Here is a 12,323-nt window from a genome sequence, read left to right on the forward strand (position 1 = left end):
TTCTCATTGCAGTGGCTTCTCGTGTTGCAGCTCGAGAGTTCTAGAGTGCACGGGCTCAGTAGTTGTGGCGCTGGGGTCTAGTTGCTGCAAGGCATATCGCCTGCATTGGCAGGCAGAGTCTTAACCACTGGACCACCAGACAAGTCCCTTTAATTTTTTTTTTAATTGAAGCACAGTTGATTTACAATATTGTGTTAATTTTTGTTGCATAGCAGAATGACTTATACCCATATTTTCAATATTCTTTTCCATTATGGTTTATCCTAGGATACTGAATGTGTCCCCTGTGCTATATGGTAGGACCTTGTTTATCCACTCTATATGTAATCCCAAACTCCCAATCCATCCCTCCCCTCCCTGACCTCTTTGGTAACCACAAGTCAATTCTCTACGTCTGTGAGTCTGTTTCTGCTTCGTAGATAGGTCCATTTGCATCATATTTTAGATTCCACATAAAAGTGATATCATACATTATTTGTCTTTCTTTCTTCTGACTTACTTCAGTTAGTACAATAATCTCTAGTTGCACCCAGCAAACATCATTTTAAATCGCTGTTTTAATGAATGTACCCAAGAGAAGAGATTGCCTTTAAAAACAAGTGGGGGGACTTCCTTGGTGGTCCAGTGGCTAAGATTTTGTGCCACCACTGCAGGGGGCCCGGGTTCAAGCCCTGGTTGGGGAGCTAGATCCCATGTGCTGCAACTAAAGATTCCAAGTACAGCAACTAAGACGATGCAGCCAAATAAATAAAAATAAATATTTTAAAATACACTAAAAAAAATAAACACCAGTAGGCCGTACTGGTTAAGCTTTACTAGAGCCTGTGTGAGTCTTCTAGCTCTCTCTCTCTTCCAGTTCTCCTGGGAGATTACAGCATGGGGAATCCACCAGAGAGTACTGCCACGCATGGCTCCCTCCCACATCTCTTCTCACTACCACTGGATTTTCAGAGGACATCATTACACTGACTTAATTCACCAAGTATTGCTTGAATGTTTATTACTTATACTGCATGTGGGGGAAGTCTGAGGATCTATAAGACAGTGTCTGACACCAAGGAGCCTGTGACCAGGACACACAAGACTTTCACTCTATCTGGATTTATTAGGCTCCAAACCTTTATTATTCATTCATACTTTCTCTTGGGCTCCAAGATGGTCATTTAGCTCCTCTACCTCATGACCTCTGTGTATGTCCAGTTCAGGGCTTCAAAATCTGCACTCTCAAATCCATTTCTTCTCCAGTAGTCACTATTCAGTATTGAGGCTGGAAACCTGGGAGACATTTTCATTTCTTCCTCTCCCTGTCCCCTCCTGCTTCTCCCCCATGCAGTCGAACACAGGTTTTCAATATTCTGAAACAGTCTTCAAATGCATCCTCTTCTCTCCATCCTCACTGTCACTTCCTTAGCTGAGATGGACATTGTCATTTGGACCATTAGACTAATATTTGATTCTGACATCCCTGACTCTTGGCAGGCCTCACCTTCAGTTCACTTTCCTCACTAAAATAATCACTTCTGAGGCTTCCCAGGGGGCACAGTGGTAAGAGAATCCACCTGCCAATGCAGAAGATACAAGAGATATGGGTTCGATCCCTAGGTCAGGAAGAGCCCCTGGAGGAGAAAATGGCAACCCACTCCAATATTCTTGCCTGGGGAATTCCATGGACAGAGGAGCCTGGTGGGCTACAGTCCATGAGGTTGCAAACAGTCAGACATGACTGAGCAACTAACACTTTCACTTTCCATTCATTTATTTGGCTCTGTTGGGTCTTAGTTGTGGCACCCACAATCTTTGATTTTTGTCAGTAAGCAGGATCTTTAGTTGCAGGGGGTGGGATCTAGTTCCCTGACCAAGGATTGAACCTGGGCCCCTGCAATGAGAGTGCAGAATCTTAGCCAAGGGACCAACAGGGAAGTCCCCTTCACTGAATTACTTTGAAATCTCCAAACACTCCTCACCCTGGTTTATACCTCCATTCACTTTACATCTCTCTCTGCCTGCCATCCCCCTTCCCCTTGTATCATTTCTCCACAAACCTCAAGACATAACACAAGCCTTTCCTGATCAACTGACTCTTTACTGATCTCAGGTGCGGTCAAGCACACCCTTTGTCCCTCACCCTGTGACAGCACTTATCAAATGTTTCCTGTCTGTCTCCATTCCTTAGTGAGAGTTCCTGTCAAGCAAGAACTGTATCTTATTGACCGCTGCAAGGCACAAGAGAGTTAATTATGCTTTTTTTTTTAAAAAAAAAAAGAATGAATGAACCGATGAATAAATAAATCAAGAGAGAAGGAAAAAGGGTTCTAGTAACATGAGACTAGAGTGGCAGAGAAGACAACAGGGAAGAAGGGGTCAGGAAGGGCAGCATCAGGAAAGGGCCAGGCGCTGTGGCCGCTTTTGCTTTTGTTTGAGGCAACAGATGGGACATAAAATATTCAGAAGCTGAGTGTGTCATCTCTTTTGAGAAATTTCTCATCAGCTAAAATGGGATTCGTGGTGGTTTCAGCCTGCTCTATCTGCTTGCAAGGCCCAAGGAATCTGAGCCATTAGCTATAAAAATAAACTCCAGCCAGCGGGGGGCCTGTATGGAGCCTTCTCCCGAGGGATCATGAGCAGTGGGCACCTTTTTATAAACTACTGTCCTGGGAGCTACCTCTGGCACTGAAACCTTCCATTTCCCTGGGAATCTGCTCCGTGATCTTATCCAGATTGTCCGTGTTTCCTAGAAAACCTGATGACAATTCTGGGCCAGCTGGCTTTGTATGGGAACCACATTTAATCAAATCGCTCTTCAGACGATGTCATCTGACACGGCTTGGTAACAGGACAGGGTATTTGGAATTCCCAGCAAGGTTAAACCACTCCCTGATAAATCTTCCCCCATTGTAGAGGTGAAGATTTTAGAGGAATGTCCCTCTGTCTTTCTAACCCAGTCCCCTCCAGGTAGACTAATGTTCTCCCTCTTGTCACAAGTCACTGTCCTTTAAAAAAACAAATATATATATATAGATTTATTTATTTGGCTCTGCACCAGGTCTTAACTGCAGCATTGTTGTTCAGTTGTTCAGTCACTACTTGTTGCCACCTCATGGACTGCAGCAATCCAGGCTTCCCTGTCCTTCACTATCTCCTGGAGTTTGCTCAAACTCATGTCCATTGAATCGATGACGCCATTCAACCATCTCATCCTCTGTCACCCCCTTCTCCTCCTGCCCTCAATCTTGCAGAATCTTTAGCTGCATCATGTGAACTCTTAGTTTCAGCATTTAGAACCTTAATTTCCCAATCAGGGATCAAACCCAAGCCCCCTGCATTGGGAGTGGGGTGTTTTAGCCACTGGACCACCAGGGAAGTCCACAGTATTCTGGTCTTCACTCTGTCATCTTCCCTAAGTTCTTGCTTCCTAATACATGAACCCAGAGAAAGCAATGGCACCCCACTCCAGTCCTCTTGCCTGGAGAATCCCATGGACAGAAGGGCCCGGTGGGCTGCAGTCCATGGGGTAGCTACAAGTCGGATACGACTGAGTGACTTCACTTTCACTTTTCACTTTCATGCATTGGAGAAGGAAATGGCAACCCACTCCAGTGTTCTTGCCTGGAGAATCCCAGGGATGGGGGAGCCTGGTGGGCTGCCGTCTATGGGGTCACACAGAGTCGGACATGACGAAGTGACTTAGTAGCAGCAGCAGAGGCAGCAATACATGAACTGCCTGGCTCTTTCTTCATCCTCACATCAATTTGCATCTGGGTCCCCCTTCTTCATGGATCCTTTTGTTCTCACCTTCCTATTCTTTCCTGGGCTCTCTTCTGGGAGAACCAGAGGAGAGATGAGCATGGGACCAGGATGAGGCCATCAGGGGACAAGTCCGTCAGTCAGGAGGTGAAGTCCGGGACTCGTTTTCCTGTCGCGTCAGTACAGCACGTGCAGGGACCTGCCATTACACTTTCCGGCTCTTGTTTAATACGTTGAGCTTGTTGGACTGATTTTCCTCTGCCTGTGCTTTTAGCCGTCTTTCCCCCCTTTGCCCCCATGCCATTCCATAAGCAGAGGTGACACCGGGCCTTTGATAGCAAGGTTCCTCTGTGGGGGGTTATGAGTGAGGAGAGCGTGGCAGTGAGGCCGCGGAGGCACCATCTGCACAAGCAGGAAAAGCCTCGCTCTCTGAAACCCATGGGGCTAGAATTAAGTTACCTCTGTAACACAACAGGCATGCCTTTGGCATTTGAGATGACAGTCACTATGTAAATGCTGATTGTTGATCCTCTTTCTTCTGTCCTCCTCACATAACGGTGTCTACAGAATTAGATGCCCTGTGCCGTTGGCCAGTGGCAGGGCCCTGCTTAGCTGGCTACAGTCTCTGTGATGATGTGTCATCGTTTCGCTGTGCTCTCCACTCTCCCTTCTCAGAGATGCTTCTTTGGACCTTGGGCTTTTCTGACAGTGAGGTGGGCCGTGTGACCCTGGGCCACTGACTTGACCCAGGCAGGCCCTTGACTCAGTGGCGGCCCATCACCGGCTGGCCAGTGAGCACTTATATTCTCTCTCTTTAAAATCTAAGCTGCAATAGGATGAGACTGTCAGATGGAGACGGGCAATAAAGCTGAGAGATTACATAGATATGGGCAGCAGTCATTGTTGGTGATGTGCTTTTGGATAATTAAGCACAGAAGACCACTCTGCAGAAAGACGTATGAAGTAGAATAAGAAAACATGTGGCCCCGGGGAAAGGAGAGGTGGAAAGGGTAACCTCCATCACCCCAATGTGGGGCCACAAATTTCCCCTGCACATGAGTCACCCCGTCACTGCACTGAAATCCCGAGGAAGCTTGGGTACAGCAAAAACGAAGCTGAGTTCTAACCCTGCCTCTGCCCATGACCTCAGGACAGCCACTCCTGAATCTCTGTTACTCCCACTTGTAAAACACAGGAGGATGAGATGAGGTCAGTGTTTCCCAAAGCGGAACCTTGAACACTCGTGGGTCATGCAGTGAGTTTAGTGCAAGGAAACAGCCTTAAATAGCACCAAACCACAGCATAAAAATGTTATTTTCATATCATTTAAGAGTTAAAAGTATCAGTTAAGAGTTCTCCCTTAACTCTCCTAAGTAAGATAAAGAGAAACACGGATGGGTTTCTGGCATGTTTTAAATTACTTTCAGTCACTTAAGTTTCCTTAAAAAAATTTTTTTTTACTGTAAGTTATTCTTATTAGTAATTTCTTATATTGGATACATGTTGAAATGACAATAGTTTGACATAGTTAAGACATTAAATAAAATACTGTTAAAATTTTTTTAAAAAATTGGCTGCCCTGGGTGACTTGTGGGATCTCAGTTCCCTCAGCAGGGATCGAACTCATGCCCCCTGCACTGGAAACGTGGAGTCTTAACAACTGGACTGCTAGAGAATCCCATTAAAACGTTTTGAAAGTTGTTAAGAGAATAGATTTTAAAGTTCTCACTATACATACACACACAATTGTAAGTATGTGAGGGGATGAATGTGTTAAATAACCTTATCCAGGTAATCAGTTTGCAGGATATACATATATAAAATCAGAACGTTGTAGTCTTAAACAATATTGTACATCAATTACATCTCAATAAAGCTGGAAAAATAAATACAACTTTTAAATTTGTTTGCCTTGTATTACTTTTACCACTATCTTCTATTCACAGGTTTTCAAGACATTAATATCAAATTTCCATCTGAAATAAGTTTAAGTAAAATACAGACGTGCACAGTGATAGCAACCATTTATTGACTGGCTACTATGTGCCATGTAGTTTATGTTATCCCTAATTTTCCCTACAATTCTAAGAATAATTATCTCTGTTTTGCAGTTAAGGCAACTGAGGACCAAAAGAATTAGTATAATATGCACAAAGTCAAATACCTAGCAAGTAAATAAACAAGGATTTGAAGCCCGTGCTCTGAAGCCCATGTTTTCAGATTTGCCTGTTTCTGAAGCCCACGTTCTTTCCACTCTCTCTTGCTTCCTCTCCACTAGAATCGAATATCTGAACCCACATTCAGCAAAGAGTTCCAAGTTGGCCACATCCAGTAGGCTTTGCTCAAACATCAGCCCCTCTGTCCTCTCTGCCACTTTGGGTACTCTCTCCTTTCTGAACTCCTCCCCTGGTTAGCGTTTATCCAATTTCTTGTCTCCCCTTCCAATCAAGTCTTCCAACTGCTGTCTCAATCTCCAGCCCCTCAGCTCTCTCTGTGTGTTTTATCTTTTGCTCCTCACTCTTGCTCTAGACCACTGAAAAATTCTTTTGCCCTTCACTCTTCCTCTAGACCACTGAAAAGCAACATCTGTCCTAATTTAGATTTAAATCCTATATGCTTCCCTGGTGGTTCAGACAGTAACGAATCTGCCTGAATGTGGGAGACCCAAGTTTGATCCCTGGGTAGATGGAAGATCAGATGCCCTGAAGAAGGAAATGGCAACCCCCTCCAGTATTCTTGCCTAGAGAATTCCATGGACAGAGAAGCCTGGACAGCTACAGTCCATGGGGTTGCAAAGAGTCAGGCAAGACTGAGCAACACACACACACACACACACACACACACACACACACACTAGATATGGAGAATTCCATGGACAGAGGAGCCCGGACAGCTACAGTCCATAGGGTTGCAAAGAGTCAGACATGATTGAGCAACTAACACACACACACACACACACACACACACACACACACACACGATTTACTTTTATGTAATCAGTGCTCCTGGCTGCATTCTGTCAGTGAGGAGCCCAAGGCTCACAGTGGTGCTGTCATGTACCCAGGTAGGTAAGATGAGTAACCAAGATGTGAAGGCATGAACCCAGACACTTGGGCTCAGAGCAAGACAGAAGGGGACGCTGCAGTGACTTGGGGGGAGATTCTTGAGGGGAGGGTGTGCGTGCTGCTTTCTCTATAGGGATGCAACAGGGATGAGAGTTGAATGGGATTGGAGTTTAGAGAAGAAGAGAAAAGAAAATTCTAACATAAGAAAGAACACCCTTGAAGACGTGGTGGCCTGGGTCCAAGGAGAATGAATGTCAGTATGGGACTTGCAGGGAGAGCGCAGAGCCCATGGGCTTTAGAAAGTCGACAGATGATACTGAATTGCAGGTGTTCTTTTTCTGTCTAGTAACTCCATTATGTCGATCTCCAAGCTTAGCTAAATTCCAGGTAACTTGGAAAAGTGCCCACGCGGGCTCTCCTCACGGTTCCTGAGGCCCGGGCAGTGGGCAATGCTGGTCTAGAGTCCAGAGGGGCTAGCAGTCAAGCAAGCACAGGTCAGTGGTGGAAAGCAAGGAGCTAACAACAGTGAGAATTGGTGCAGGGCAGACGAAGCAGAGAAGATCCTGAGATCAAGTCTCTTTTCCCCAAACCTCACAGAAGCAGCAGCCTCAGGTAAGGAGGAGAGACTGGACCCGCTATCCACTGACCATCCGGGAGGGCCCCTGTGCCATTGGTATTGACACACAAATATAGACAGAAGTTACAAATAAGAACTTGCAACGTGAGTGGCCTTGGAACCAAGCCACACTCCACTCGGCTTCTCCAAGGCGTAACTGGAGAGAACACCCTCAGTGTTTGAGTTCACCTGCACGGTATAGCAGAAGTTTTTGGAGTCAAAATCACCTAAGATGGAACTGCTAAAGCCACACTGGACTTCTTTGGATCTTAGTTTCCTTATCTATAAAGTGAAAATAAAAACACTGAGCTCACACCATCACTGTGAAAATGAACTGTGATAACGACAGACAGCAGCTGCCCCAATGCTTGCCCTTAGCAGGGACTCAGTGATGTTGCCTCACCGGCTTCCCTGGCCCCAGACTCCTAACCTGCCCCCCAAACCAGGTCCCCACACCCTGGACATCACCCGCAGAGGTCAGTTCCTACCTTTGGTTAGGGAGTGAATCCCCAGCTTGACTTGGGAGAAGTTCCCACTTCCGATCTCCCCTCGGATGCGATAGAAGCCGATCCGCTTGCCCAGAGTGATCTCCCTCACCACCTTCTCATCCTGGGACATGTCCTGGGTCAGCTTCTCAAAGGGCGTCAGCTGGTGAGGCTCTCCCTCCTCGTCCTCCTTGGTGCACTCCGTCTGACAGCCACTCTCCTCGCTCTCCCGCCGACCCCACCTGGCACAGTGGGGGTTCACCAGGCCGCCTCCATTCACATACACAGCAGTCATCGTCCACAGTAGGTTCACCTCTCCATCTCAGCAGAGGCAGCGAGCAGGGGAGGATGGGGAGGAGCAGAAGGGCCCCAAGGGGGATGAGAGATGGGACTTAAAGGCTGTAAGGGCCCTGTGTCCTTGAGAGCTGGGCAAAGACTCCTGGATGCGCAGACCCCTTTCTAGGCTTCAGTCAGCTGAAGGCAGAGACCAACCCCAGCACTGCCTACCCAGCCAAGCCCAAAGCTGCCCGCCTTACTCGAGACATCTCACACTCTCCTTCATAGCGAACTTCCCTGGTCTAACTGGACCATCAGGCATGCATCCAGGTACCCTAGCCTTAATCAGGCTCCAAGAACTTTCTGGCCGGCTGTGCTGATGCTCTGTGGTAGGTGGCTCTGTCCCAAAACAAAGGCTCCAGTTTGCTATTTCCTTTGATGGTCAGAAAATCTTCTGCCCTGGTGTGTAAAAGCCCCCAGGAGGCCCCCAGTTCCCCGCTGCTGGTGCTTATCTCTGATCCTCTTCATTTTGCACTTTTGCTGTCAAGTCGCAGGTCCCCGGAGACCTGACAATCCAGACCCCAGGAAAGAAGAAACTTGCAAATCAGCCTTCCGGTCACACGGGCAGCTAGAGGAGGATTAAATCCCTGCAATGCCACCTTAGCCGGCCTTAATTTAGACGAGCTTGCCTCTAAGCCGTGAGCAGTCTCAAAAATTTGGTGGGTACTGATTCATCCTAAGAACAGAGAATAAGAAAATACATTAGTCCATGTTAACACACTGGACAGCATTGATAATGAATGCAGAACTGCTGGGGAAGCAACAATCGAAAAACATCTACACATTTGGTTCTGACTCATATCATAGTAAATGCTTGATCACACACGATTTAGTCAGAAGAAAATGTACATGCACACAAACACACCTGTCAGCATTTCAGAAAATCCCTCATAGGCTGTAATATTTCTAGCAAAATGACATCTCTATTTTCGTTTCTAGTAAAACAATTTTTCTTTTTATTGATGTTTAGGGAAATAAGCAAGTTGACTTGGCTTGCTTTAAAGCGAGACTTTTAAAACTATACGATAGTCATGATGATAAAGGTTTCCTATTAATATTAGTTTTCAAAAGTTCTTACATTGATTCAAACAACAGTGTATTTCCTGATGCGAAGAGTCAACTCACTAGAAAAGACCCTGATGCTGGGAAAGTTTAAGGGCAGAAGGAGAAGCAGGCAACAGAGGATGCGATAGTTGAATAGCATCACCAACTCAATGGACATGAGTTTGAGGAAACTCCGGGAGACAGTGAAGGACAGGGAAGGCTGGCATGCTGCAGTCCATGAGGTTGCAAAGAGTCAGACATGACTTAGCAACTGAATAACAACAACAAAGGTTTCCTTTATCCTGTTTGCTCTCACAGGACTTCTCCTATAGGGGCTGCTCCTGCTCTTTCTTCCTGTAGTATTCTTTCTGCATGCATGTTCATGCTTAGTCGCTCAACTGTGTCTGACTCTTTGCAATCCCACGGACTGTGGCCCACCAGGCTCCTCTGTCCACGGAATTCTCTAGGCAAGAATACTGGAGTAAGTTGCCATTTCCTGCTCCAGGGGATCTTCCTGGCTCAGGGATGGGGCCTGAGTCTCTTGTGCCTCCTGCATTGGCAGGTAGGTTCTTTACCACTGGACCATCCTGGAAGACAGGTATTCTATCAGTTCAGTTCAGCTCAGTCGCTCAGTCGTGTCCGACTCTTTGCAACCCCATGAATTGCAGCACGCCAGGCCTCCCTGTCCATCACCAACTCCCAGAGTTCACTCAGACTCATGTCCATCGAGTCCGTGATGCCATCAAGCCATCTCATCCTCTGTCGTCCCCTTCTCCTCCTGCCCCCAATCCCTCCAGGCATCAGAGTCTTTTCCAATGAGTCAACTCTTCACATGAGGTGGCCAAAGTACTGGAGTTTCAGCTTTAGCATCATTCCTTCCAAAGAACACCCAGGACTGATCTCCTTCAGAATGGACTGGTTGCATCTCCTTGCAGTCCAAGGGACTCTCAAGAGTCTTCTGCCGCACCACAGTTCAAAAGCATCAATTCTTTGGTGCTCAGCTTTCTTCACAGTCCAACTTTCACATCTATACATGACCGTTGGAAAAACCATAGTCTTGACTAGATGGATCTTAGTTGGCAAAGTAATGTCTCTGCTTTTGAATATGCTATCTAGGTTGGTCATAACTTTTCTTCCAAGGAGTAAGCATCTTTTAATTTCGTGGCTGTAGTCACCATCTGCAGTGATTTTGGAGCCCCCCAAAATAAAGTCTGACACTGTTTCCACTGTTTTCCCATCTATTTCCCATGAAGTGATGGGACCAGATGCCATGATCTTAGTTTTCTGAATGTAGTCTATAACGCAGGTCAATTTTTCTCCAAGGCTTATTTTCTAGGTATTTCTATCAGCTGTGACTCTCCAGGCCCAGCAGCTTATTTTGAAGGTTCAGAAACAGGGTAATGTCACTGGAGGGCAATTGTTTATGGCATCCTCAATGATGAGCAATATTGCCCAGCTTGGGTGTCTTCATGCTTTCCTTTATGTAGCCTCCAGCAAGAAACAATTGCTTCCTCTCTGGATCCCCACAGCACTTTGTACAGTTTCCAACAGGTCTCCTTTCCCTGAAGGTCGGAAGGGGGTTTAATTCCCCTGTGTATCCTGCTTATCTTCTGTCCTGTGTATCTTCTGTCTCTCTCAGCGTGGAGCATTATGTCCTATATAAAGCAAGTGTTCACTAAATGTGTGTTGAATTTGATTTTTGGACTTAAACATTCTGAACCAAACCTGAGCAAAAGCATGAGAAACTGCCTTGGAAACGGGAATTCCCAATTCTGTTTGATGATAATCTAGTTATTACAATTAGGTACAGAATGGTTTACATTGCTATTGTGTTTAAGTATGGGGTTGCTGAATAAACAGAAACAAGGACAGGAAAGAGGAGGTTGCTGCCAGCACTGTGCCTGTTCCTACATGGGGGAGGAGAGGCTGGACAAAGGATAAAGAGGCCAGGTATCAATAACCACACACATCTCTAGGCTAGAGTCTGGTTGCGTGTATGCTGAGTCACTTCAGTCATGTCTGACTCTTTGTGACCCCGTGAACCGTAGCCCGCCCAGCTCATCTGTCCCTGGGATTCTCCAGGCAAGAATACTGGAGTGGGGTGCCATGCCCTCATCCAGCGGATCTTTCCACTCAGGGATTGAACCCGAATCTCTTATGTGTTCTGCGTCGGCAGGAGGGTTCTTTAGCACTATCGCCACCTGGGAAGGCCCAAGAATCTGATTCAGTTCAGTTCAGTTGCTCAGTCGTGTCTGACTCTTTGCGACCCCATGAATTGCACCACGCCAGGCCTCCCTGTCCATCACCAACTCCCGGAGTTCACTCAGACTCACGTCCATCGAGTTCGTGATGCCATCCAGCCATCTCATCCTGGGTCGTCCCCATCTCCTCCTGCCCCCAATCTCTCCCAGCATCAGAGTCTTTTCCAATGAGTCAACTCTTCTCATGAGGTGTCCAAAGTACTGGAGCTTCAGCTTTAGCATCATTCCTTGCAAGGAAATCCCAGGGTTGATCTCCTTCAGAATGGACTGGTTGCATCTCCTTGCAGTCCAAGGGACTCTCAAGAGTCTTCTGCCGCACCACAGTTCAAAAGCATCAATTCTTTGGTGCTCAGCCTTCTTCACAGTCCAACTCTCACATCCATACATGACCACAGGAAAAACCATAGCCTTGACTAGACGGACCTTAGTCGGCAAAGTAATGTCTCTGCTTTTGAATATGCTATCTAGGTTGGTCATAACTTTCCTTCCAAGGAGTAAGCATCTTTTAATTTCATGGCTGCAGTCACCATCTGCAGTGATTTTTGAGCCCCGAAAAATAAAGTCTGACACAGTTTCCACTGTTTTCCCATCTATTTCCCATGAAGTGATGGGACCGGATGCCATGATCCTCGTTTTCTGAATGTTGAGCTTTAAGCCAACTTTTTTGCTCTCCTCTTTCACTTTCATTAAGAGGCTTTTGAGTTCCTCTTCACTTTCTGCCATAAGGGTGGTGTCATCTGCATATCTGCATTTCTCCCGGCAATCCTGATTC

At 46.4% G+C, this 12,323-nt stretch overlaps 1 protein-coding gene across 1 annotated transcript in view; it reads right to left on the reverse strand.

Annotated features, from left to right (window-relative positions):
• NIM1K (NIM1 serine/threonine protein kinase) overlaps positions 1–12,323 on the reverse strand; it is a 76,165-nt gene that overhangs the window by 17,427 nt on the left and 46,415 nt on the right. The window contains exon 2 of the mRNA XM_069556348.1: positions 7,914–8,922. Within this exon, the coding sequence (XP_069412449.1) occupies positions 7,914–8,205 (292 nt within the window). The 5' untranslated portion in view covers positions 8,206–8,922. The remainder of the gene's footprint in view (positions 1–7,913; positions 8,923–12,323) is intronic.

This window comes from Ovis canadensis, chromosome 16 (assembly GCF_042477335.2).
Source record: "Ovis canadensis isolate MfBH-ARS-UI-01 breed Bighorn chromosome 16, ARS-UI_OviCan_v2, whole genome shotgun sequence".
Taxonomy (NCBI): domain Eukaryota; kingdom Metazoa; phylum Chordata; class Mammalia; order Artiodactyla; family Bovidae; genus Ovis; species Ovis canadensis.